This window comes from Aristolochia californica, unplaced genomic scaffold (genome assembly GCF_029961685.1).
Source record: "Aristolochia californica isolate CCGP_79_NKW_82.1479 unplaced genomic scaffold, dmAriCali1.0.hap1 SCAF_1, whole genome shotgun sequence".
NCBI lineage: Eukaryota > Viridiplantae > Streptophyta > Magnoliopsida > Piperales > Aristolochiaceae > Aristolochia > Aristolochia californica.
The window spans coordinates 56,098,598-56,125,742 of record NW_027181770.1 but is presented as its reverse complement, the minus strand read 5'-3'; the positions used below and the strand labels follow the sequence as shown (position 1 = coordinate 56,125,742).

General features: G+C 36.5%; 5 protein-coding genes across 8 annotated transcripts; 3 read left to right on the top strand and 2 right to left on the bottom strand.

Annotated features, from left to right (window-relative positions):
- Positions 1-287: 287 nt before the first annotated feature.
- On the bottom strand, positions 288-6,226 carry LOC137962197 (uncharacterized). 2 transcript variants are annotated; one of them, XM_068808933.1, is made up of 7 exons: positions 5,928-6,226; positions 5,364-5,456; positions 4,794-5,037; positions 1,738-1,785; positions 1,533-1,621; positions 846-962; positions 288-493 (listed from the first exon to the last, which is right to left on the bottom strand). In XM_068808933.1, exons 1-7 carry the CDS (start codon positions 6,084-6,086, stop codon positions 332-334), a joined length of 912 nt encoding a protein of 303 aa, XP_068665034.1. In that variant the 5' UTR covers positions 6,087-6,226; the 3' UTR covers positions 288-331. The 2 variants fall into 2 exon arrangements, with proteins under 2 accessions (XP_068665034.1, XP_068665042.1); XM_068808941.1 differs by lacking the exon at positions 1,738-1,785.
- A 201-nt stretch (positions 6,227-6,427) lies between these two features.
- LOC137962180 (uncharacterized) lies at positions 6,428-10,611 on the top strand. Its single transcript, XM_068808913.1, has 3 exons — positions 6,428-6,589; positions 7,568-7,672; positions 10,435-10,611. The coding sequence occupies exons 1-3, from the start codon at positions 6,521-6,523 to the stop codon at positions 10,474-10,476; spliced, it is 216 nt and encodes a 71-aa protein (XP_068665014.1). The 5' UTR covers positions 6,428-6,520; the 3' UTR covers positions 10,477-10,611.
- Positions 10,612-11,444: 833 nt separating this feature from the next.
- Positions 11,445-15,718, bottom strand: LOC137962171 (poly(ADP-ribose) glycohydrolase 1-like). Its single transcript, XM_068808904.1, has 11 exons — positions 15,454-15,718; positions 14,998-15,201; positions 14,723-14,826; positions 13,680-13,884; positions 13,432-13,536; positions 13,205-13,323; positions 12,901-13,044; positions 12,538-12,682; positions 12,180-12,389; positions 11,980-12,042; positions 11,445-11,815 (listed from the first exon to the last, which is right to left on the bottom strand). Exons 1-11 carry the CDS (start codon positions 15,703-15,705, stop codon positions 11,666-11,668), a joined length of 1,701 nt encoding a protein of 566 aa, XP_068665005.1. The 5' UTR covers positions 15,706-15,718; the 3' UTR covers positions 11,445-11,665.
- A 1,218-nt stretch (positions 15,719-16,936) lies between these two features.
- On the top strand, positions 16,937-21,187 carry LOC137962148 (6,7-dimethyl-8-ribityllumazine synthase, chloroplastic-like). Of its 3 annotated transcripts, none has more exons than XM_068808888.1 (8): positions 16,937-17,082; positions 17,172-17,290; positions 17,399-17,494; positions 18,040-18,135; positions 18,597-18,675; positions 19,887-19,933; positions 20,175-20,234; positions 20,762-21,187. In XM_068808888.1, exons 1-8 carry the CDS (start codon positions 16,965-16,967, stop codon positions 20,798-20,800), a joined length of 654 nt encoding a protein of 217 aa, XP_068664989.1. In that variant the 5' UTR covers positions 16,937-16,964; the 3' UTR covers positions 20,801-21,187. The 3 variants fall into 3 exon arrangements, with proteins under 3 accessions (XP_068664989.1, XP_068664983.1, XP_068664996.1); XM_068808882.1 differs by having other exon boundaries at positions 16,937-17,085; XM_068808895.1 differs by lacking the exon at positions 17,399-17,494 and having other exon boundaries at positions 16,937-17,085.
- A 372-nt stretch (positions 21,188-21,559) lies between these two features.
- On the top strand, positions 21,560-24,514 carry LOC137949068 (inactive glucose-1-phosphate adenylyltransferase small subunit 2, chloroplastic). Its single transcript, XM_068795339.1, has 9 exons — positions 21,560-21,598; positions 22,125-22,415; positions 22,500-22,769; positions 23,006-23,170; positions 23,288-23,391; positions 23,478-23,577; positions 23,821-23,919; positions 24,007-24,126; positions 24,398-24,514. The coding sequence occupies exons 1-9, from the start codon at positions 21,560-21,562 to the stop codon at positions 24,512-24,514; spliced, it is 1,305 nt and encodes a 434-aa protein (XP_068651440.1).
- The last annotated feature ends 2,631 nt before the right edge of the window (positions 24,515-27,145 follow it).

Genomic DNA, 27,145 nt, shown 5'->3' with positions numbered 1-27,145 from the left:
TGGTTGGGCCAGATCAATCATCATCTCTTATCCAGGCATGAAGGATCTCGATGTGTGATAGAATTGTGTGCAAGTGTTTTTAGTTTGCTAGGGAGATAACGTAGTCCATGACACTGTTTTTAATTCAAAATTCTTGAAGCATTAAAATGTTGCAATTTGCAAAGTAAAAGATTAAGATATCATACTGGTTAAACGGAAGGAATCTTTCTGATCAAGATATGTTCTACCTAATGGTTGATGAACAATTGTTCTATGGAATAAATATTTTTCTAAGAGTAATCAAGCCATACCTAATAAGATAATTTACATTGTATTAGCAGAACCAAATAATTTAGAGCACAATTTCAAAGGTATCACAAGCACGGCAATACACATACAATGCAGTTATATTGAATTTAGCCTCCAGGGAGAACTTGGGTGTTGCATGGCATCCTCTATCAAGGTGTTCCACATGAGCTTCTGCCAAACGAATCCGTAAAAAATCCAGATTTACCTGACACAAAAAAATTTGAATATCAGAGGGATCGGTCTTTGCCATTCATTGCGTTTAGAATGCTTCTGATCCAAAGACTTCGGGCTTTATTGGAACCCCATGGAAAAAAAGAAAAGAAAATAAAAATTTGACAATTATTATTCCAAAACATAGTTAGTGAAAAGGAGAATTTGATCATTATCTCATTTTCACTAACTATTTTTGGGAATTATAATGATCAAATTCTTATTTTCTTTTTTTTTTCTTTTTCTTTTCTAGGGGTTCCAAACAGACCCTTATTGAATGGCATATCTCAACTGATGTCATGAAAATCCTCAGGAAGGAATGTAGAATTCAATAATGACAAAAGCACCTTGTCACTTTGAATGTCAAGCTGAAGCTTGCAACAGGAACAAGAAATAAAAAGGTTATTTTGTTGAAGTTCTCCTCGCTTGCAGATCGGACACCAAAATGTGTCTTTACCTTCAGCCTGGCACCAAAGGAAATATAAACAACTCATGTTGCTAGTAGCGGCAGGAAGGAAACAAAAGTAACCAACAGTTGCGTTGAAGATGGATTTTCTGAGAAGGTGAAAACGGTTAAAAGAAATTGAAACGTTTCCTATCAGCAAGTGACATACCAAAAGAAGCTTTATGTAGCTACCCAGAATCAAATTATGAAAGAAATAAAGACGACAATGAGAAGAACATATTTTTAGTATCAATGCTACCATTGTGTGTTCATATAGTTTCAGGTAGTACAGGTTATTCTTTTCCCCTGTCTAAAACGTGATCAGTACGAAAAAATGAAAAGAAAGGCTAAATTAAAACAAAAGGAAAACGACTGTAGAAATTGGGTTTACCGCAATAAAATGAATGAAAAACAAGAACATCCCCACAGAAAAACAAAGAGTGGATTGGGTTTACCTCGATGGAGACATGGAGGATAGGGTTCTTAGATCAAGTCTCTGTTATCTCTAGCATGATAATGAAGTGCTATTACACTTACGAGTAATCCTACTAAAATCTTAAAACAGTGAACTAGTATCTTTGTGCATTACCTTTTCATCGTTAAGTCGCATTTGTTCATACACTGCCTGAGCTAAGTATGTATCTTCCTCCTCATACACTGTCTCCAAAACCTCTAACTCTACATCAGTCAGTAAAACAAATAAATTAAACAAACGCAGTTATGTAAGCAAATCCAAATCTCAGCTATCAATTGGAACATTAACTCTGATGTCATCCTCGTTCTTCCACCCTCACTTTTGAAATAAATGTTTGCTTGCAAATAATCATTAAAAAGGAGTGCACCTGGTTAAAGCAGAAAATGTTGAACTTGGGTCACATCGAGGTTGGGCTTTATTGTTAAAAAGCTTTCATATTTCATTCAAAGTCATCACGGCTTATTTAATACAAAATATAAAATAATGAGAACTCTTATTCAAGACATAAATACCAGTTCATCCTACACAAAACTCAACGGGATAAAGCAATATATTGGACAAACGTGAAATGTGTCTGAATAGTACCATAAGTAAATCAAGGTCAAACATGTAGATCCTACCATGAAATCAAATATAAAAAACTTTCAAATAGACTACATATAAAACAGATATCAGAAGACGATTGATGAGACTATATAACAAGGATAGCTTTTCTACAGAAATCATCTCAGATGGGCAAGAAGTCCATTGTGAAGGCAAACTTCAAAACTACTTAAAGAACTCAAATCCTTATATTATCAGCCTCCAAAAGCACTTGATATACACATTAACATACAACATGGAAAAAGTCACTCCCCAGGAATATATACCCCCGGTAGAACAAGTTAAATGCTTATTTAGAACTGTATTTTGATAACTTCTCTAATTACTCTTCAATTCTGATATTTCATTAGCTTTTCCAAATAAATTTCTCATTAATCAAATCAAGAAGAAGTGTCAACATCTTTTGTTAATGTTGCCTCCCACACTTAGCTCTTTGTTTCTGTTGCTTTGGTTCTTTCAATAAAATCTATTACCACTCAAAAAGAAAAATCAAAAACTAATAGCTGATGTCACTATTTCCAAAAGAATATGTATGTTCAGGTAAATGTGTATTAACTAAACAAAGGGACATTCAAACTCTTTTACAGGATGGTCATTCATTTTTTTTCCTAAATGTATGAGAGTTTGTACTTCAGATCATTATTATTTGAAAAGTTATTTTGAGCTGAGAGGCATTCTTTTAGTTGTGATTTGTGTATTATTTTTGTAAATATTAAGAGAAGAGAGAGTTGAAGAGAGAGAATGAGAGGGAGAGAAGGTGAAGAAGAGGAAATCTCAAGAGAGATCTGCATTGGGGGGGGGGGGGGGGGGGGGGGGGGGGGAGTGTATGTCCCCCAACCTCTATTTATGATGATGCTTGAGTACAATTATAAGTATACCCTTGCTTAAGTGAAACCCCAATCTCTTTATATCTCCCATTCTACGTGTCTTTTTTACATGTAACGTGGATCATAGACATAATTGGACATACAAAACAAGATTACATCAAGACATATAAATAAATATAAAGTCAAATGACTAAAATGCCCCTATACTTGTTTTTCAACAATTTTCTTTCTTCGACTGCTTTTCCTTCAAAGATTCATGTACAAGATAAGCCACACCACAATGTTCAACCAGAATTTTTTTACAACCATCAAGATCCATTGCATGAGTGATGTTCTCCAAGCAAGTTCCTAATTCAATGAGTTCATAAAAAAAAGTTTCTCAGTCTGTTAGTTCTTCAATAACATGATCATACACAAAGTGTCAGTGGGTAAAAAAGACCACCACCAATCGATAGTTGTACATGTACTCTACATCTCAAGCTAGTTATCTGAGAGTGAGAGTTAGCCTCCATTGGTTTGAACTTGAAAAATCCCACACTTATTAGTTGGAAAGAGGCTTACTAACTTTGTCTAGTTATTTAGGAGAAACATGGTATTAGAGCCAATACAAGCCCATGTTTCTATTCTTTGTGGCCTTCATTTCTGTTCTCTATGGCCCATACATGTATGTTCTTCAAGATCTGAGGTAGGTTAGTAGGCCTAGAAGAAAGGAGACTGTTGGTGGATGAAAAGTTCACCTTCTATAGTTGTACACCTGATCTTATGTTAGTTGTCTAGAAGTGAGTTATTCTGTGCACGAGAGTAGTCCCACACTGGTTTGGGCTTGAATTGTATAACTATTAGCTGGAAGAAACCTCCTAATTTGGTTAGTCACATTGAAGAAACCAGCCCAATTTTAGTAGGGAAAGTAAAAATCCACTATTCTATTTTCTTTTGTTAGTTTTTTTTCTTTCAGTATTCAATTTTTTTACCAATAAAAAAAGTATAACAAGTATTTGATGCTCATTATAAAAATCTTGCCTTGCTCTCATCCCATGGATGTTGTGGCTTGAAAGAAGCAGGCGGCTCTTTTCTTTTGAGAAGATGACTGAGGGCATCTAGCAAAAGGTTCTCTCATAGGTCTGTAATATCCATGCGTTTAGCAACATAAGAGATGGATGATTACGAGCAGCTGAATGGAAGCTTGTTCCAAATCTTTCAGCCTACATGCAGCCTAATGTTCCATCTCGGTCCCCTCCTGAACATAGGAGCTCAGGATGCTCTTATGATAATCATGTGTTGGCAAGTTATAGAGGTGCCATTCGTTGCACAGATGAGTCTAGTGCTATCTCATTTCCTGGCCCCTTAGGGTGACAAGGACTCTATTTTGGCTGAGCTATTTGCAGTTCTTCATGGGTTGCAGCTGTATCATTCCCATTTCTCTACTCCTTAAGAGGTGGAAGGCAAATTGAAGGCAGTCATTCGTTGATACAGCAAGTCCTCAGAGCATTCATGGAGGCACTGGAATATCTTTCATGAAATATGTGATTAGTTTCATAATTAAATAGTCTCTTGTTAATAGGTCAGCTAATTGCATTGGTGACCATCTTGCCGAAGAGGGAGATCACCAATCTCTCTTTGTTATGATCAATGATTCCCTCATTTTGTAGCTTGCTTGCTGGCCTTTCGGTCTCTTAATGCAATCATCAGTTTCTCAAAGGAAAAAAAAGAAGTATTTGATGCTTATGGGTAATTGCAACCTTGATTTTTTAAATTCTATTTCTCCAGCAAGCTGCCAATACCATGAGTTCTACTAAAGCATGATCTCACACAATGTGGGAAACACTATAGCAAACACACACTGAATAAATGGTATGGAAAGTTATCTGAAGCAAGCATTTAAACCATTATACAAGATACACAGTTTGGAACAAAAAAATAAACATGTTAAAAACTGCTTGTGCACCTCGTTGAACTGCTTCTGCTTTGAGTTCTTCATGGAAGACCTTATCCATTTCTATTAATAGTTCTTCATTGACGATGCCAAATTCGCTTTCTGTGAATTCATGGGTTGTGTTTGGGCCATCATATTCCCATAAACTATCATTGACACTGTTTATGGAGAATGCTAAAGAGTCATTTGAAGAGGACTGCTGAATCATTTTCATTTCACCTGAGACTATATTCCTGAACTCAGATTCCATAATCTCCTATAACAAGGAAAAGGAATAAAGCATTCAACCATGAGCTTTGACTAATGACCAAAAAATCAAAAAACAAATCCAACCTAAATGAAGAGAAGAGTACACACTTTTTTTTTTGAGAAATGTGTATTCCATAAAATTAAGATGGTATAATGATTAGACATAATTAAGATAATCACCACACACAGATAAGAAGGATGACATTATGGGTCGTCAAACGTTAAGACTAGAGCAATTAATAGTCCTAAAAAGAGTCAAACAACTCCTCAAACTAAAACATGAAAATCAACTAATTTGGATAACAAGGAGAAGATAAAGTGGCACAGAATAACCTTCTGATCTTCAGCTGTGCTTCTATTTGTCCTCATTTTCCAAAGTAGGTGTGCTCGATTTGCTCGGACCCTTTCCAAACAGTTATTGCGGAGCTGCAGTTGCTTCATCAAATCATCAACGATTTCCGCACAAACAAAAAATAAAACAAACAATAAAAAAAGAGAGACGGATTAAATAATTAAGATGCATGAATGGGAGCTTCTTATAGCTAAAAAACGGAGTGAACACAAAACCAAGTAAGTAATCTAGAAATCCAAATGCGAACTATACACTCTGCTTGCTGACATTATAAATGATGAACCTGATCTACATAATATAATCCACATGAATAAAACCAATGAATGAATCACCAGATATGACTTGTTGATCAATAAAATAAATATCCAAAATTTTAGTACGCAACCATTACCAAAAATGAATTTAGGATAATTCAGTAAGTGAATTATAAACTTATAAAGATTAGAGGTCCAAGATGTGAAGAGAAGACAGAAATAGAAGCAAAATGGATATGAAGCACTGGACATGTGATTATCAAATCACAGAAGCGAGAAGATAACGGATACCTTTCCCCTCCAATCAGGTCTATGGGCCTTTAAAGGTGGTCTTGTGGATCGCAGATCGTCCATCACTTTGTTTTTTCCTATCTCAAATTCAGTCATTTCTTCTCGTTGAAATGAGAACGCCCAGAGGCTTTTCCTCTCTGTCGAAAGAACATCAGCCATATCCCCAGACGAAGTTCTTTCCAACTTCCGCCGGCATGATTGATCAGCTGAAAGGATCCAATTTCTAGCTTCGATTGCTTTCAAATAAGAAGAAAAATTCGACAACTATTCAATGGTTCCCGCCAAGGAGAGTAAGCATCGCGTTCTTGCGAATTAGGTCCGCCGGGCTTTATCTGTAAATAATATTGTTATTGAATTTTTTTAATTTCTTAACATATCGTACACGTGGCAAACATCAGCTTCATATTACTGATAAACCGACTTGTCTCATCCGTTGATCTTAATCAGAGAGAAGAACAAGTAGAATGAGCCAGGCAAATGAGTGCCGAGTTCGACAGGAAGTACCGGAGAGGAGGGAAATAGAGTACAACGAGAAGGCTTTCTTCTTGGTTGGTGATTGAAATTTTGGTTTAGAGCATCATTTGAGAAAAGGCATGGCTAAATCCTGCAAAGGCTTGGCTATGGAACTCGTCAAATGCCTTAGCGAGAGCGATTGTGTTAAGGTCATCGGCTCTTCTCTCTCGATTTCGAAAAAAAATGATTTCTTGATTGGACATTCCAGGGATTTCCTTTTTGTCCTATGGCTACTATTTTGTTTAATCGAATTCATTGAACCTGATACCCTGGATTATTGCACTCTTAGAGTTTTGCCTTTAGGCTTGCTTGTATTATATGGTTTACTGTGCTTCTGAAAGCCATAATTCGAGGCTCATAAACTATAGGTCGCTTACCATGAAGATACTGGTCCAAGCTCCAAAAGCCATTATTTCAGTTATTTGGTCAGAATGGTTGTTAACCATTTTACTTGTAAATTTTATTCTCAGTTGCAATTCGTATGCTACAGCCATTTGCTATACACTTCTTTTTTGGATTGCTAAACAGTTTAACAGTTCAACTTTCAGTTTCATGCATATTAATATCGGATCCATTCATTTGGTTTTTAACCATGTAGATGGAGCCTAGATAATGGTGACGGGTCACCCTATCTGTGCTTCCATTGAGCATTGTAGTGCATTTACGGTTACCTGGATTAGACCAGAGTAGCTGGTCAGTCAGCATTATCCGCAAAGTCACACACCTAGACAGTTCATTTATGTTTTAAGGGAGTTTGCTGATATGTTAGTACTTCATATCCCAAAAATTTTTTGTTTTTTGTTTTTTTTTTCTGGGCAACAAGTATTATTTTATGCACGGCAGCTGTTGTTTGGATAATCCTAATGGAGAACTTGTACTGTGATACAGAAAGTGCTTTACTTTTGTGCCATTCTTTATCTCTTGCTTATTAGTTTCCACTTTTCTCATCCAAGGAAGAGTAGGAGTAAAATGACAAATTAAAATAAAAGAAAAGGTGAAAATTACTAATCAAATTGATGATGCGTGCTGAATGGTCGCGTTTTTTTTAATTTTACTGCTTTCCTCTTATTCAAATCACTTGGCTACTATTGAATGGTCTGTACACTGAGCTATTTCTTTTTATTCAGGTTGATAAGCGATCATACAGGGAATGTGCAGGAGAAACAAGCCCAGCCGTATCTCCTGAGTGTGTGGGTTTGCGAGAGACTTACTTCAACTGCAAAAGAGGCCAGGCATGTTATTTTTGTCTCACATATCATGAACATGCTTTTTTATGTTTATTTTCTATGGAGTTAGTTCACAATTCATCAACAACTGATTTATGCTTTGCATGATATTAATTTTCTTTTAATGATAACTGATTGTTGAGATGGTCTTATTGCTTCATACTTTGTTGTTGCTCATATATTTTTGCTTCAAAAATTATATTTCTGATAATCTATATGAAAGGTCACAAGCCTCGAAGTGGCTGTCAAATTTTGGGTAGTGGTCTGCAGCATGCCTAGCAATACATTTAGATATTATTTGTGTAAGGGGTAACAGATATTTTGCTTTTTTCTTCATATTTTTTGTAGGCATGATTTCTTTCTCTTTAACATGACATTTACAAAAATCTGCAGTTTAAAGGCATAATGTGGAGTATCTGTTTTTTCAAATATAAACAAGCTAATATGTAATACTTTTATGATCCTCATTCTTCTTTTCTTCTCTTTTCTTTTTTTTGACTGTTCTGATTCATCATCCTTCTTCAGTGGTGTCATAATTCAGAGAAAAGATTTTTTTCCGAAAACAAAAAGAAAGAATTCAGAGTAAAGCTTTTCAGAAACTAGGATGGATTTATGACAGTTGTAGCCCCAACACTGCAAGTATATCTTAACATATCATTTTGAAAGAAAGAAAGTAACTTAGTATTCATTACAATATCATTTGCATTCAGAGCCTTTTCCCTAATTATGTATTAAAATATTTACTGCATGATTAAACATTCTAAAATATTTCCCCAAATCACAAATTCATTCTTCCCTCAGCTGGTTAATGCACCACATCAAATGATTTCTGCCAGCATGGTGGCGGCTTGATACTTCTTTAAACTTGACTTGGTGGTGGCATCAAGAAGCATCCTCCTTTTATTGAAGGAGCTGGAAGTTCATAACACAGACTACCTCCTTAATCATAGAGGGATGACCTCTAAAAGCCGTGGCTTCTTAGGTGGCTTTAAGGAGGCCACTTCTAATGTTGCATAGCTGTTAACCCTTGAACTAAATTTACAAGGAGCTTATAGAATGCTCCCAGTTAATTATTAGAAAAGAGGAATCATCGAGACACTGATGTGCTGGCAGTTATTTGTCTGATGTGGCATGTTGAGAAGACTTTGAATCTGTGTTCTTTTGGGTAAAATCATTTTATTTATTGTATTGGAAATTTTTTGTCAGATTTGTTTAGGTGGTAAAATGCTCTTTGCAAATCAGATCAAACATTCATACGACATCTTAGAGGATGGGCAGGAAAGATTGTTCGAACCATTATTTAGAAAATCTGTCATTAGGTGTTAAAATTAAATTATTTCCATATTGCAAGTATAAAAATTGGAGATGAGCTTTATCTTGCTTACTTTATGACTTGTGTTGGTCGTAACTTGACATCTTGACATATTGCACGAATCACTTTCAATCTGGGAGGGTTCTTGTGTGCCTGACACAATTTGGGAGGGTTCTTGTGTATGATCAAATCTGGAAATTGGATTAAATTCAGCTTTCAGTCTCAGACTGACCATTGCACAATAAAAGGCAATGCTCTATTCAGTTAAACATAGGAGCTCATACCCAAATTCACGTCTTTTTACTAAACAAAAAAAAAAAAAGACTTCATTTCTCCATAGCAGAATCTCAGGACAAATATGGTACCAAAATCTTGGATATGACCTTCATTTTTTACAGTTCTCATTAGATTAAGAGAAAGAAGAAGTTATTTGGTTCAAATCATTTAAAAAAAAGATTATAAAGTCAAAAATAAATAAATAAATCTACTGTACTTCAGGAATTGATCTTGTCAAATAGACTTGGACAAGTAATAAGTGATCTTACTAATGAACCCCAAGCTTAAATAGGAACTCAAGAATTTTGGAGCTTAAGTGAGGTTAGTGATCATGATAAAAAGATAATCTACTGAAATTGCTTTCAATTCTCTCTATCACACCTGAGCAGTGAGTTTCAATTGGAGTTAAGTTCTGCTGGAATTGCAGTTTGGACATTTCTTTCAGATTTTACAGTCAAGAACAAGATAGTTTCAGAACAAAATCATGCTGATTCATTTTTCTGAATGAATTTGTATGAATACTTTTTTTTGATATTCTTTGGGAAAGTCTTGGATGTTGAATTTTCCAATGTACTGCCACTGGTTTATGAAACAGCAACCATGAAATGGACTATTTGGGAGCTTGAGGTTTTGGTGATTCCATATCCAAATCACACCTCCCTTTCCTTTTCATGGGGCACTTTTTGCTCCCATCATTGGGAAGTCCATTAATGTTTTTTTCAGAGAGGCCTGTTATTCTTAATAGAAGCAAACAAATACTGCTTTCAGAATATTGTTGGACCTTTATCCTTTTTCCAAGTTTCTTCTTAACAGGCTTGTAGGTCCAATAAGTCTGTCCTTCCAGTGAGTGAAAGTTTTATTTTCAACCAGAAACTGTTATCTTTAGGGCTGTAAATGATATATAAAAATGGAATGGCATAAGCTATTCCATTTATATTCTTAATAGCATAATTTTTTCTCTCCATGTTGTAAAATTTTATGACCCAAGACAACTAACTTAGACATAGCACCTTCTAAGATCAGATTTACATGTGCCTTTGCATTTAAACCTCCAGAAAATTTTATTTTCTGAAAATGATGAAACCTGTTGAGATTTTTCATGAATTAACAACTAATGTTTTTGATACAAGGGTTTCATTATTTGCAAGTGCTCATTATAAAAACTTTTGATTTTCCTCAGGTTGATATGAGAGCTCGGATTCGTGGGAATAAAGGATACTAACCAGATTAAAGTCGTATTATCAACTGATGAGTTCAAATACAGAGTTGGGCGGATTTTGATGTGTACAGACAACACGACCTTTTTGAGTGTAAACAACTGCAGGTGCTAATGACATGCTATGCATTTTCATAGTTATATAGACTATCAGGTGGTTTTATTTTCTTCTTCTTTCACATGTTAGAGGGTATCTGTTCTTGGCTCTCTCCAAGCGTCATCTTTCCTGACATTCTTGATAGTTATCTTGTTGAAGAACTGATCCAAATTGAATACCCGGCCGTTTGCTTCCTCGGGCCAGTCCAGATCCTCCTCGTCTACAACCAAAGGATAATCTGCCAAGAGCTTTTCCATCTTTTTCCTCTTCTCTACAGAATCCATGTCTTCCTCAACATCTGGGTGCCTATCAATCACCTCTCTGATTTGCCTCGTCAACTCTCATTGGTCATTAGTAATGGATTATCGTCCTCTTCCTTCTTGGTTTGTCCTTTCACGTTTGTCGTAGACCGATCAGCTCTGTTATCGTCCTCATTCCGCTTATCTGATTTAAAGGTTTTTGCTTTCTCTTGCTTTTCTTTGCATTGGATACTTCAGAAGCATTCAGCTCCTAATTACTCGCATTAAAAACGGAAGCAAAATTCAAGTTAGAAAGATTCAAGAAACTATTTCAGTTAAGGAGAAAAATGTCGGAAACTTTGACGAAATGCCAGGTGAGGCATCCCTCAGGGCATAACTTCTGAAATTTACACCACCTGGAAGGATGATCAAGACATCTGTAAATGGAATATGGATCACAACTGGTAACAAAGATTAGAGCCGATCAGTAAAGCCCGAGATGGGTTCTTTTTTATTGTAAAGACTAAAGAGGGGTAAATTGCTTACCTTTTCTTTAACTTCCCCCCCAATTTGTCAATTGACTCTAATCATGTCATGGATGATATAAAATTTAACTTGAGGTAATTACGCAATAAACCTGTATTCTCATTGTGGCAAAGACAACGAAATTAATTAAAAATAGGAAAGAAACAATGAAGTCACTATTGTTTTCAATATCTGGGCACAGACTGTAAAAGCATCGCCATTATAAATTATGACTTCGTGGTCCTTAGCACTATAATACTAAGGAGTTATCTCATGCCCCTTTCACATCTACAGTGGAAAATCTTCTCTTTAAACCCTGAACATGATCGCAGTCTCATTGTGTTGTCTGCAAAGGTGCTGGAGGAAGAAGCCAGTCAAAGAAGCCAAGGTGTGTCTCCCCCTTTAACCTCTGAGAGGAGTACTCGACCAACATATTCCAAAGATCTCCTACTGTCCATTCATGTGATAGGATCCACTGACTCACCTGCCAAGAAGTTTAGATAAAAGGGATCATATTCCAAATTCCAGGTTATATTATATATATACCAATTTGTCTGTTGTCTATAGAATAAAGCAAGACGGTATCCAATTATATCAGTTTGTTGCTGGAACAGGTGTAATTGTTATTTTAGTTCACTGCAGAATTACCTCTTGTAATCTTGACAGTGTCCTCTCGCCAAATGTATAGTAAAGAATGAAGGGTCTCAATGCCTGTAAATTATCTCAAGTTTCAGAAGCTGGTTATTGAGAAAAGATTATTGAAAAGTTGTTTTGCAGCATGAAATTTGGTAAGGACACAATATAATTACAAGATAATTGCTGTTGTGCAGATCAGACAACACAATTACCTGTGAACTGGCAAGCCATTGAATTACACTTTTGATTTCTGGATCTCCTCCAAAAGCTCCACATCCCCAATTCCCAGTAGCCACTCCAATGTTCTCTTGAGCTTCAGAAGCTTGATTATATTCCTGATTACCATTTTCAGTCAGGTTCATATCTCTAGATCTCTCACTTGATAACTCGGTAGAAGTTGAGTTAGGTTCTCCACAATGACCCTGAGGATAAGAATTTACATTCACCAGACAATTTACAAATTTAAAACCAATGTAAGCCAAGAATTGTGGTGGTGATATCCATTTATACTGAAAACTCAGTAAGTGAGAAGTAATGAAGTAAAATAAAGTGTATCAGGTAAGTTCTCACTTGAAGAGTGCCACTGCTGCCAACACTTGCACTACTGATGTCTTGGACCATTTGATCCCTAGAGGAAACACCTTTATGAAAAATCTTTTGACACTTTAGACAGTTTGACAGATCACTAAAACCACAGAAAGCTTTATTTGTCTCCCTGTTTACAACCAACAACTAGTACAGCTCAATGAGTGAATAATAAGTGCTATAACAGAAAAAGTATAACTGAAAAAGAATGACAACCAGAAATGTTTAAATGAGAAAAACTGTTAAGTTCTTTTTAATCACGTTGACATACAGCCAATTAGGTAAGCAAAACAGCATATTTGTCCAATTGATACAAGCATGCCTACTCTCAGGAAGAAGGTAATATACCGAATGAGCCCCTCAACTTTATATTGTTTCATCCATGGTTTGCATAAAGCATCGATAGCCACAATCCTTGTCTTCCGCCTCCCCAGTGAATCTAATTTACTCATATCCAGATAGTCACCCAAGAAAATGAATGAGGCTGCATAGCTGCACAGTTGGTGGAAAATATGATAACGCTTCATAAATTAATGTACTCAGACTAAAATTAACATAAATGGAACCTCAATCTTAATCATTTAAAAGGGTGGGGATACGAGGAAAAGAAATAGATAAAGTACATCTAGAAAAGGTTTCAACATGAATATACCCTCTATAATTTGAAAACCTTTCTGCACCAACAATTTCTATAGCCTCATTATCTGACATGGAAGGCAAAAAAAGCATCGCAGCAATCAATTCAGGATTGATCATGAAACGGATCTCTTCCTACATCAATTAAAACACAAAAGGTCAGAAAGAAAAACACAAGAGTTTAATTGCTGGACAAATAAATAAAGAGGTAACCCCTTCATATTCAAACATTAAATGGAGAACCTGAACACAGCCTGCGCCAAGAGCACCTCCTCCGATATATCTGTTGGCAAAATCTACTTCGAGAGCATCAAGATGTTGATCTTCTATAAAACCTTTCTCAAAAACCTAAAAACAAGATGGATAAAGTGATAAATCATTTTGAAACAGATTTACTAAGGAAAAAACTCAGTGAATACATTAAAAGTAAAAAGCCAACTGCAGATTCAAGGTTTTGTCCATCCTAGTAATTAAGAGTTACTGTCAGTCACCAGAAAAGAGCAGAGAGGCGCTACAGACTTGCTCCAAAAGTTTATATCAGGATACGCAACACCAAAGTCACTCTGCCCCAAGGGAAGGACCTTCCTCTCAAAAGAAACAGATCCCATAGGCATAGAAGAACATATCCGTTCAAAATAATGTTTGAGGCATTTAAGTTTATGTTCTTGACTCTGCTTTCCATAGGCATATAGGTACCTAAAAACCAAATCAAAGAAAAAACTTCACCAACTAATTAAGTATATATAAATATTTACTGATATCTCAGAAATAAGCTAATATATACTTAAGAAAAGTCTTAAGAAAAATATACTTAAGAAAAGTCTACTAATTCACAAACTAGAAAAGCATTCAAACCCCACAAAATTATAAAATTTCTACGAAAATTTCCTGAATACCCAAGGTGGTCTAAGATGACATAAAAACTGGGCTTGTTCCAAAATCACCAAAATGCCGAACTCCTAATGAAACACTATGGATCAAAACAAACTAATTTGGAAAGATACATGAAATTTGTTGATCAACATGTAGCAAAGTTCAATTCATTAATTGCATTTCTCTTTAAAAAAAAAACAAAAAATCAAAATAATTGTCGTGCCAATTAAAAAGTTGACATTTTTTGTCTTTGGAAAACTTACATTCCACAAAACTTATTGCGGACATTTGACAATGATCGTCTACCTGGTTCAAAGTGAATAACATAGATACTTATATCCATCTTGATCAAGGTTTTGAGTGGTTATGAGATCTTATTTTGAAGTGTCTCAAAACTCTTTCAAATCTAGAAACAACTTTGAAGCCCTAATCATTTATAAATAATGCTTAGCCTCCAGCTAGATGACAACATTCATCTCACATGCCCAACAATTACAAAGGCTTCAGATTCTTAGTAACTGGGGAAGCATCACTACCTTTCACAGAAACATGAAGAAGTTCATTGTGCCTTTAGCTATAAATCTAACCACAGTACTATATACCCAAAACAGACCAAAAGTTAAAACAGATTACCTAAAAGTCAAGGTCAGCAATCACATACCCAAATAACTGGTCAAAGTTGATAGGAGGAAGATGTTTCAAATCCCTATTATCAACTGGAAACAAACAAAAAAGGGAGCATGAGAGCAGAGAGCCGATCAATTCCTGTGAAAAGAAGGCACTTAACATTGGCACTCTTATAGTATGTACTATACAACAACAAGTGCAGTGAAGCAAAGTAATATTAAAGCCTAATTGTTCCAGATTTCAAATGTAAATTGATAAGCTATTTCAAACAGTATGAGTTACAACGTAATGGTCGAAGAATAGAAATACCTGACTGAGCATCACAATCCCAGCTTCTTGCACACCCAGAATTCGTAGACCTGTTTTAAGGACGGAACCATCTTTTGCATGACAGACTAAGTTATCGGCTTTCTGATAATGCTCTTCTAACAGAGACGGCATTCGCAACAATAAACTCGCTAATGCGGGAACAGTAACTTCAAACCATTTCCTTGATTCAACACGACAAATAAACTGCAAACATGTTTCGCTGATATCAGAACGTGAATCCAAAAATGGCATGTCGGAACAACTAGTTCTCCAAAAATTTAGACAACAAATGAAGAACAAATAACAACAGTCCACCAAAGGATTAAACTTATAAAAAAAATCAGCCGAAATTCGTCCGGTTGGGCAACTCTAACTCGATCAAAAACCTAGAATTTCAGCAGGTTCCCAATTCTAAACCTCGAAAACTAAAGGGAGCAATACTGAACGAATACCTACTTCATCGAAAAAAAGGGCGTAACCAGCTGCAGCATGTGGATCCAGTAGCTCTCCAGACAGACCGACCGAATCTCTAATTTCGAGAATAGTGTCAAAAAACACAGCTCCCGAATCGACACCGCTAAAACCAGGCCCTTCCGAGAGGGCTTTGAGAGCTTCTATAGTGCGCGAAGGCCAGAGCAGAGACGATGATCCGACCACGAGAGGTAAGAAGGGGAGGATTGAATTGAGGTCTTGCCGAGTCTCATCCATTTCCACAAACAAAAATTGGCGCGAACGAACGGAAGCAGCAGCAGCAGCGCAGGTCGGTAGCAATTCGTTTTATTACTTTTGCCTGTATTTAAAATTTAATTTAAGGATTAAAGTTTGTTAATATAATTTGTTTATCTATTTTTTATTTATTTTTTAAATAGACGAAATATTTGGGTAATTTTCCCTTATTATTTCTTTACCATTTATTAAATAGAAAGAAAATATGTAAAGGCTATTTCGGGATAAAATATAATTCAAGTGTTTTTTAAGAATTTTAAAATATTATTTTAATAATTTATTATATATTAGAATAACATTATTTGTATGTTTTTGTTATATTTTATTATTATATGATGGGTTTTAGGCAATATAGTGGTTGTACCTCAGACTGAGTCGCAAGAGAGTCTACTTGACTCGGCAATTCAGCCATTTAGCAAAAGAGGAAAAATGTGGGAGTAATTCAAGTGCACTTCATTTTGGACCAAGTCGAACAAGAAAATCCTCACTTTCTCTAGCTTTTAGGTTCGATGTCATATTTATAGATTAGATCAGCCTCTAGCCTAAAATTATAATCGAGTCGGGTTCGAGTTCCAAACTAGGTTAAAAATAAAATTACAAAAAAAAATAAAAAAAAAATATTATGATGACCTTGGTACTATTGAACTGCAAGGTATCACATAGGAGTCAAAGACTTTGTAATGGAGCATACCGATATATTATTACCAATTTAATAGACCTAAAAGAAAAGACAAATACCTCTATCAATATTGTTTATTCAATTGATAAACAACAACATTAGAAGTTGGAGGATCTAAATCGTCTGAACGATCGATAATCTTTGAGGTTTGAGGTAAATAAGAGTAAATATCAACTAACTAAAGAGAGAATCACGAGTCGACTCATGAGCTAAGAAACCGAATTTGGAAAATTTTAAGCTTGACTTGTTATACTTAACGAGTTTTATTTTAAGTTTGAAATTGAGCTGAGTTAAGTAAAAACTAAACCGAAAATCGAACGATTTGGGAGCCGGTTTGGCTTGGTGCCACCCAATGGGGTTTTCATATAAACCCCTTGGAATAGGAAATTATGAATTAAATCATATGAATAAAACCCGTCTCAGACCGGGTTTTTGCTAAATAGAATAATAGTAATAATTCTTTACAGCAAAGTTGACACGAGAAGTTGATGGGATAAAATGTGGACTCGTATATTGAGACGCCCTTTACCTCCCTTAGAACGGACCTTTCCCCGATTCCCTGATGGCAACCAGGTCTGCGCTCCGCATCTCGTCCTCCTCTCCTACCAATTCCATTCCCAAGTCTGGTTTCCTTTCTGGGTGTCACCCAAAATCCTTCGTCACTTTTTATTCTGGAAATCGTGGCAAGTTCGGTTCCCTTTTTGCTGTTGAATTTCCTTCTTTTTTTCTCTTCCTTTCTGAGGTGGACTTTTGTTGTTTGGTTCTTCAGGTTATTCGACTAACTTGGTGAGTAAAGGAAACAGTAGGGGCCTGGTGTGTGTAGCTTCTGCTGGAGTTCGGCATTTTAGGGGTTCTTTTTCAAAATGTGAAGGCCTTCGTTTTGCTGTGGTGAGATTCGTTTGCGGCTTTGGACTAGGACTTGTAAACTGGATGGATATTCAGTTACCTTTTTCTCTCTTTCTAAAGTTTTTAAGTTTGTACTTATCCACTGCGTAGGTTGTTGCTCAGTTTAATGAGGTAGTGACTAAGTTGTTGCTGGAGGGAGCTATTGAAACTTTCAAGAGATATTCCGTCAGAGAAGAAGATATTGAAGTATTTTGAACTCAATCCAAATCTTTCCTTGTCGCATTTACTTTTGGTATCTTTTTAAAAAAGTTGAAAAAGTGGTTGCTCCACGGTTGTCGCTTTTGGGTAATGTATTCAAATAGAAAATGAAAGTGGATTTAATTTGATCTTTGAAATCTCTAATCCTTACTAGTGGAAACAATGAAGCAGTGAGAAAACGAAAAGGATTGAACTGTTTCATGTCCTTTGACTGGACCCATTTCGAAGTGAATTTGGCTGATTTAGGTAGCCAATTCTGGTCCGCTTGTCCGTTTCATGCCTCCAAACTGCTGATTCCTAGGGCAGTTGCATTTTGGGGTTTGATGATTGTAAGTGACGAAGTGTGTTTCAGCACCCTGTGACATGCTGGCTTATGAGCAGTTTCCGTCTTATGTTTCTACTTCATCAAGCGTTTCTTTTTCTGTCCATGTATGCTTTATGAGGAAGTTGGAAAATTGATCATGTGAGTCTGCTGCTAATGTTTAGTCTAGCCTTAAATATGGTTGAAGTTATTATCACTCTTCTTGCCTCAGGTGTGGTGGGTCCCTGGTAGCTTTGAAATCCCTGTCCTCACACAAAAGCTTGGCAAAACAGGAAAATATGATGCAATATTGTGTATTGGAGCTGTGGTATGATATTTCACTTTCCACCAGTTTCAATTTCTGCACAGTTTCATGATTTATTCGCCTTTGATTTCTCTAAGTTCATGGATGATGAATCCGTTCATGCCTAAACACATTTGAGAAACTACTCCATGTGCAAAAAAGAAAAAAAAACATGTCAGAACATCTAGTAGAGTATTTTCTTTGACTCTGTTCTCTATCTGGATGCACATCAAATTCAACATTCCACCTAGAAGCTAAAAGTGAATTTCGTTTTCTTAGAAAATCTAATCCTCAATAAACCCAAAATGTGCATTACTGTGTGAAAATCACTGTGATGACTAAAAGAAGTTGACCATGTGTTGGAAACTATGACGTAAGAAGGGAAGACACAGGAGAACAAGGATATACCATATTCTTGCCCTTTTTCTCTTGGACATTTGCACAATTTTCTTTATTGGGCTTTAACTTATGGTCTATCTCATTAGATAAGAGGCGATACCACCCATTATGACGCTGTTGCCAATTCTGCTGCTTCAGGGGTGCTTTCTGCTGGTCTCAATTCAGGTTAGGATTTTTTTTTTTTTTTTGCTCTATGATTTTTCAAATATTTTTTCTTGGATATCGTGCATTGATATCTTCTTGATTGTTTTTTGAATGTTGATTGCACTTTCGCATACACCCAATACCCCTGGATCCCTGGTGAGACTTGAACCCAAGATCTCACAATAGAAACCTCACCCCACACCCCCCAGCCTATCCCCACTGAGCCAAACCCCAATCCACAGCTTGATGAATCCTTTGCACTATGGTCAAATTCCTTTGACTAAAAGAAATCTAGACTGCAGAACATATGTGCTTGACGTATTCTGGTACCCAACTCATTTTAATCTTTCAATGCAGTACCAACAATTTACTATGTTTCCTTTTTTCTCTTTAAACTGCTATCTATTCAGAGTGGAGTATAGTTTTCGCCAAGAGAAACTCTTAACTAAAAGGAGATCTAAGGCTTTACTTCAGGTTTCTTATCATAGAATGATGTTCTTAATAGTCTGAAAGTTGATTCTTTTTTTTATCCTTTTCAGTTTCTTTTTTGAAACATTCTTTGCTTCATGGCATGCTTATGATAATTGATATGGTCCCCACTTCTATCCATGGTATGCTTTTGTAAATGCCTCTGTCATGACCTGTTATATAATTTAATTGGATTCTCAGACTTCATTTATAAGACATAAAGTTTGGATTGTATCTGCTTGACGGCTATCTGGTCCATTCCAAGGTCTTGGATTGACTCTGTAACAACGAATGCGCAGCCATTGCTGGATTATTTGGCTCTCGTGGTGTAATAGATGGTATGAAACTGGAATACGCTAGGCAATCTTCTCAAAGATTTACGATATGGACAGTTCAATTCCGTTCCTCCCTTCAAGACTAGGGCTGTAAACAGACCTGATTCGGTCTGGATAGGGAAATTTCAGATCCAATCGTTTTCAGAAATCTGGATATCCGAAATTCGAATATCTGAAAATTTTTCTAAGACCAGGTGGAGCATTATTGTCTGGCTCCACCCAGTTAGCCTAATAGATATCCCTAGATCTAACAAGGTGGTTTTAGACCATGTCAACCTCGAGGGCTATTAATTAATGCATTAAAAATGAAAGATATAAATTTTTTTCTCCCGTGGCACATTGTTTATCATCTTTTTCTACGTAAACTTCATTTGCTTTGGGAAAATTGAGGCTTTTGTTTTTATCGCTAATATTTTTATGTTATTGCAGGAGTGCCATGTATATTTGGTGTTCTGACCTGTGATGACATGGATCAGGTGAATCTATGACTGGGATATTGTTTGGCTTTTGAATATTAATGAATCAACTTATTACTAACTGTAAGAATAAAGATAGCCATGTAGTCTGAATAGCTATGGGGTTTCATTTGCATCTCTTTCTGTACCATAGGTATGTAGGTAGGCCACAAGGTGGCTAGATTTGAACTTCTGTGAGATGTAGACAAGGTGCGCTACCTTCTTGTGGCAAGATTTACAATGCCTTTTTGGTAACGTACAGGCTTTAAATCGTGCGGGTGGCAAAGCTGGAAACAAAGGTTCTGAAGCTGCTTTAACTGCGGTAAGCTCATTTGTCATTGCTGTCATTGGTGCAAAGGCCCAGTTTGATCACAGTTGCCAACTTTTTTGTTTTCTTAATCTTAGTGAATAAAGAAAATGGAAGTCATGCTCATCTGGATTTTGTTATTTACAGTAAAGTAAGAATAAGGCACATTGCAGAGGAACGGTTGAAGTAATGCAATAGATTCAAATTTCAAGGAGAAGTATAGAAAGCTTGCTATTAAACCAATATTTCTTTTGTGTAATATGTTATTTAGCATCCCTAAGGGGACATAATCAAGCTGAAACTAAAATGGTCAGTAATCACTTTAGTATTTGCAAATGTCATAAGTGGTAATAACATGAATGTATGGGAGTGATCCTATTCTAGTTTTTATCTTTGGAAAGTTCCATTTACCCACTTCTGCATCTTATTAGGGGACTGTTTGCTAATCTACTGCAACCAGTTGTGTAAGACAATAAATGCTTAACTGGATGAAATTTCAAGGCTTAATTGTCTGTTATTGAGTTTATGGTTTTCATTTACAGATAGAGATGGCAACGATGGTTCGAGAACATATTGGATGATAATTCATGTCGTGCCAGGTATTAACAAGGCGTCATCTTGGAGCCATGCTTTCCACTGTGTGTTTTCTTCCCTTTTTAGGGTGCTGTATCATTTTCAATGTTTAGGGGCAGGAGGGGGGTTAAGCAAGACTTTCTGTAACTGCAAAATAAATTTTCCTTCCCTAGCTGTTCAGGCTATTCGTTTTCCAAATAAAGGGGGAACCTGGTGGCTTGGCAGGACATTGACATTGCTCTTGCACTTGTGTGGGTTGGGAACTCTACTTGCCCTTTTTCGAGTTCTGTAGGCAACTGAATAGATTATGGTGATTCTTCCCTGTCTTGAAGAACAAAACAATTTGCAGGAAAACATGATAGACGGATCACATTGCAGACGTGCTTTTCTTGGAATCGACTCATTCCTACGAACTGCCTTTTGGGGAAGCATAATCAAAACCAAAGTTGGCTTAACGCCTTAAGCTTCAATTTTTTAGTATTCTGCCTTCTCTTTCTTCTACTCGATCCACACCTCTCCGGACAATCTTAATTCTAAAGGCAGGCTTTCTGTTAAATCTGAGAGATTTAACGTGCTAATTATGCTCCAAAAGAGAGATTCTGTATTCTACTGGAAGCCTCGGATGATGATAGAAAGAGCTCCAACAGATTTCACTACAAGAAACCTCAGACGCTAGTACAGGCGAAATGAAATCGATTTTTGTAGTGTTTGAGCATATGCTATCTTCATTTTTCGACAAAATATTCTGCAGCTTAAGCAGATGCGGCATGTCGAGGATGAGCCAGAGCGACGCAACCATGGCAAAGGTGCCATGAAGAGGCAAGCGACATATTCTCCTCCTTCCTCTGCACAATCTAGTGATTAAAAGGAAGCAATCGGCGAAGTCTAAAGTGCTCTTGGTTTCTCTCTGTTGTAATCGTAATGCTGCAGTTCTCTCTCCCTCGTACATCACCTCTCTCTGCTATTAAGTTTCCGATTCTTGGTTCATCTTATGCTCGACGTAAATCCACATCCAAGCACCTTTGTTCATCTTCTACAGGCCTAATCATATCTAATTCCTGTGAATCTGACTCCTTTCCCACACTATTTCCTCCTATGAATCAGGTCATGTTGGTGCTTGCTTTTTCTATGATTCGAAGAACCCAGAGTAGTTCTCTTCGAATAATTTACTTGGTTATGATCATTCACGATTCCTGTGAAAATCTGCACAGAACAACGTATTGCTTGTCAGTTGTAATTTTAGTGGACGAAGCTCACTCTTTTTTTCCTGCATTTAGAATAGGTCCTCCAGTTCTTCATCGACTGAATCATGGTTATGGCTGCTGACAACAGAGTGTAGCAGCCATTGTATTTGGTGCCGGGTCGGATTCAGGGCTCTATCCATTAACGCGAACAAGATCTAAAGGAGCAATCCCTGTGGCTGCCAATTACAGGCTTATTGACATAGTTGTTAGCAACTGCATCAACAGCAACATCAACAAAATATATGCTCTCACTCAGTACAACTCCACTTCACTTAATTCTCATCTATCCAGAGCTTATTCCAATGCTGGATGGGGGAGAGAAGGATTTCTAGAGGTCATAGCTGCGTATCAGAGCCTTGAAGAACAGGACTGGTTTAAGGTATATACCAACAAAACCACCAAGCTCCTTTAACTTCCTTTTCTCAAGGATCATGGAATTCTTTATGTACAAATGATCCTACAGGGTACTGCTGATGCTGTTAGAAGATGCCTATGGGTTCTTGAAGAGCATCCTATAGTGGAATGTCTTGTACTTCCAGGTCACCATCTATACAGAATGGATTATGAAGACCTGGTAAGAGCTCACAGAAATAGCAGCGCCGACATCACCATTGCTGTTTCTCGTACCAGAGAAAACGAAGACCCAGGTTTTGGATTCTTAAAAGTAAGTTCCAGAAACGAGGTTCTTGAGTACAAAGAGAAGCCAGAATGGGTTTCACAGAACCCACCTCAGGTAAGTTCTTTCCGGTCTTTGCTCTGTGATGATTATATTAATTAACTTTTAAAAGAAAATAGCAGCTGCAAGGAGAGTAGTTTGGATCCCTTGCTTGAAGCTGGAGCGACAGAATGTTTTCCTTGCTTTTTTCTCTTTATTCCTGTACATGTTCAAAAACATGGAAGATCAACAAAAACAACATCACAAAATGCACAAAGTAATCTAACTATGGTTTTGTCACCAAGAATCTACAGTTAGAAAGCAAAAGAAAATGGACACAGGACTCCGGATACATGGGAAGCATGGGAATCTATGTCATCAAAAGAGATGTGATGACAAAACTATTGACAGAGCTTTTCCCCAAAGCCAAGCATTTTGGAATTGACGTGATCTCTGGTGCAATTTCATTAGGAATGAAGGTTTTGATGCTCTCTCCCTCTCTCTCTCTCTCTCTCTCTCTCTATCTCATCATCCGATGTTTCAAACTTGAAAAAAGGTTTGGTTTATATACATAAAAAGATTTGGAATTGGAACAGGTGGAAGCCTATTTATATGAAGGGCATTGGGATCATTTAAGCAACATTGAGGCCTATTATCATGCCAACATAGATTACACCAAGAAGAAACCATCCCAATTTAAGTAAGTTATTCTTATCATATGTAATTTCATAAAAAAAGCTTTAGTTACTGACATGAAACTTCCAATGGTGGCGGCTTATTCGAAAGAGATGTTCCTGTATACACTTTGCCCCGGTATCTCCCTCCTTCTTCAATCACTAATGCCATCATATCAGACAGTGTTATAGGCGATGGCTGCATCTTGAATGTAAGTAACGAGCATTTCAAAATGCTTCACAATTTAAGCAACAATTCTGTTTAAAATTCAGAGATTAAGCTTAACCCATTCACTACCGTGGTATTTGTTAAGGAATAGTTCCACATGGATTAGTGAGTACAAAGATGTTGAGTTTATTAGTTGGAAAAGACGTTTCATAAGTTGGCTAGTCTTTTTGGGATGGGCGTTGGTTCCAACTTGATAGTATCTTCTTTTGTCTTGGTTTAAGTGTAGAGTTGCAAGATTAAAGGGTCAGTGATTGGCATGCGAACGTTGGTTGGTAATGGGGCAGAGATCGAGGATTCAGTGATCATGGGTAGTGATATTTATCAAGTAAGATAAACTTTATTCAATGTAAAGCTTTTAGTAGATTTCTACTATTCTTTTTAAGTGTCTGATTCTTGTTGAAATACTTAACAGATGGATGACCAGCATGGGAAGATGAAGAATGGAGAAGAAATCCCAATTGGGATTGGAGAACAGTCTCAGATAAGAAAGGCCATCATTGATAAGAATGCAAGGATTGGCAAAAACGTTAGGGTATTGAATTATAAATTAGTTTTGTAGAATCTTCATAGGGAATTTATATTTTTCATGTAACACAAAAATTCGGTTCCATTCAGGAAAGATAGATCACCTTAAAATGCTTTTTCCCTTGAGATCTATTTTCAATCTTTTTTTGGGTCTATAATCCTGCAATACTGATTTATAGTTGAGAATGTTCAATATAGCTAAGTGATATAACTCCATTAACTTCACATTTTGTAATTGTTGAAGTTAAATTCTTATATCACTTTTTCTATGCTTGTAGATTGTGAATATTGACAATGTCCAAGAAGGAGAGAGAGAAGCCAATGGGTATGTAATCAGTGGAGGCATTGTGATTGTTTTGAGAAGTGCTGTGATCCCTAACGGAACCATCTTCTAGGGTTAGCCACTTTGCACAATCAATCTCCAAGACAGGAATTCGCATAAAATGATTTGAATGAAAAATGTTGATTAGAATCCTTAGGTTTAAATGAGTTAAACCACTTGTTTCCCCATTCCCAAAGATAGATTCAACTCTATGCAATTACAAACTTCATTAATCTTCAAACAAACACAAACAAATGTTATAAAAAGAACAATTGAATTCATGTTAGGAAAAAGAGGGCTTTTCGACTCAGATATATGAAAATCCAAGTTGGGTGAGGACTCACTAGTAAGGGTGGCATAGAGCTGAGCCAAGCTCAAATCTGCATATATTTGAACTTGACTTAATCTGAATATTTCGAACTTGAGTTGGAGCTCGAGCTCAGCCTCAGGCCTAAAATTGGAATAAAGCTAGAGCCCAAATTTTTTAATCAAATTTTCGAGCCTGGATACGAGCTCCAACCTACATTTAAAACTTTAAAAATAAAAATAAATAAATAAATAAAATATTGTGATAACCTTGGTACCATTGAACTGCAAGGTATCAAATAAGAGTCCAAGACTTTGCAACGGAACATATTAATGTATAAAAACCAATTTAATAGACCTAAAAGAAAGAACAAATATCTCCATCAATAGTGTTTATTCCATTAACAAACAATAACATTAGATGTTAAGGGACCCAAAAGGGTTGAACGATTGATTGCCTTTAAGGTTTGAAGTAAATAAGAGTAATTATCAATCAACTAAACAAGGAATCGACGAGAGCAATTAGAGTAAAGGGTATTGTTGTAAAAAAATCTCTATTAACGAGTCAACTCACGAGTTAACAAGTTGAGTTTGAAAAATCTCTAGTTTGGCTTGTTATACTTTAACAAGTCTTATTTCAAGTTTGAGCTCAAGTTGAACTCAAGTAAAAACTAAATTGAGCCGAATTCGAACGGTTTGTGAGTTGGTTTGGCTTGGTGCCACTAGGTGTGATATCGAATTGAGCCGAGCCTGAACTTGCCTATGTTTGAGTAAGACTTTATTTAAACGAGCTTAATAATTTTAACTAAGTTCGAGCTCCAACCTACATTTAAAACTTTGCATAAAATAAATGTCAAATAAATTGTATATATATTTTATATAAAATTAGGCATAACCTTTGTATATTAACCTTGCATAAAATTATCTATACATTATGTATAAAATTATTCATAAAAGTTGCATAATTATACATAAACTTTATTCAATAATCAAACACAAAAATATTCATTTGAAAAACAACACTAGTTTTGTCCATTTGTACTATATCAGATCGTTTTGATTCAAGGACTGGAAGACCAGATCATTGAGATAGAGAAAAAATAAAAAAAAAAAGGTTTTGGATGACTTAATCACATTCCTATTTTTTCGTTTTTTCTTCGAAGCATAGATTCATACAACAACAGTTTTGAAACGCTTCTTCTGAAAAACTTGAGTGGTGTTAACATTAAGAGAGTACCTCAAACAATAAGAGGAAACAAATACTAATTTTTTTGTGGAGAGGTTTTCTACATGAAGGTTTGAGTTTAAGTTTCCCTACAACTGGTACAAAGTTGAAGTAAAACAGGAAAAAGAAAAACTTTTGTGTAAAAACCTATGAATCCCACACTTTGTTTACAGGATATACGAAACCTAACAACCACTGTGACCAGTCACAAACCGAAGCCTATAAATGATTTTCCTTTCTGCAAGGCTAATGGAACTCTTCTATGCGAAGGGAGAACAAAGACCGAAGGCTGCTGGTTACGTATAGAAAGCCATTGGAGATTAATGGGAAAGAGAAATGAGATAAAAAAATTCAACGGCAACTGCTACCGCTGGAGAATTTGGAAGGCGAATCATAACAACAGTTTTGGTCCCAACTTTTTCTCCCTACTTCCAAGCTTCTCAACAAGTTTCACCACCGGTAACTAAGAACACCCATTTCTCCTCTATAATTGACAACTATGATTCTCAAAAATAGATATATGAGTCTAGAAAACGGCGGAGAAACAGGGGAGGCGGCAAAGGGGCCCGTCGCGACTCTGTTGTCGTCGTCGTCTCTCCCTTTTTTTAAGGGCCCGATGTTTCTATATCTGGGCAAAAAGAAAATCAAGAGGGAACAATTGGTGGGGAAGAGATACCTTCTTCATCAATTGTTGTTTCCCCTTATTTTCAGAAGGTAGGGGTTAATTGCGTTTCCATGTTTTCCTGATTTCCAAGAAGTCGAGAAACACAGAGTTATCTCGAATTCGAAGACACCTCTTGCTCTCGACTCCTGCCTCCCAGCCCATATTAAGTTAACGAGCCGGTTCACGAGCTTTCGAACCGAACCCTAGTTCAGTCAAACTTGACTCGTTAACTTAAACGAGCCTGATTTGGATCTCGAATTCGGTTCAAGATCCAAATAAACCGAATCAAATCGAGCTGAGCTCGAGCCGCTCTCAAACTTGCTCGGTTTGATACCACCCCTACTCACTAATTCGGTGATCAGACTTAGGGCAAAGTCAAAAGGATTTTTGGCCGGAATAGAATAGTTGAGTCCCTCCGAAGTTGCCTAGCCGAAAATCTGATCCTGACTCAGCCTGCATGTGCTAAGGAGATTTTTAGTCTTTTCGCCGCACTGACACGCTGAGAAATA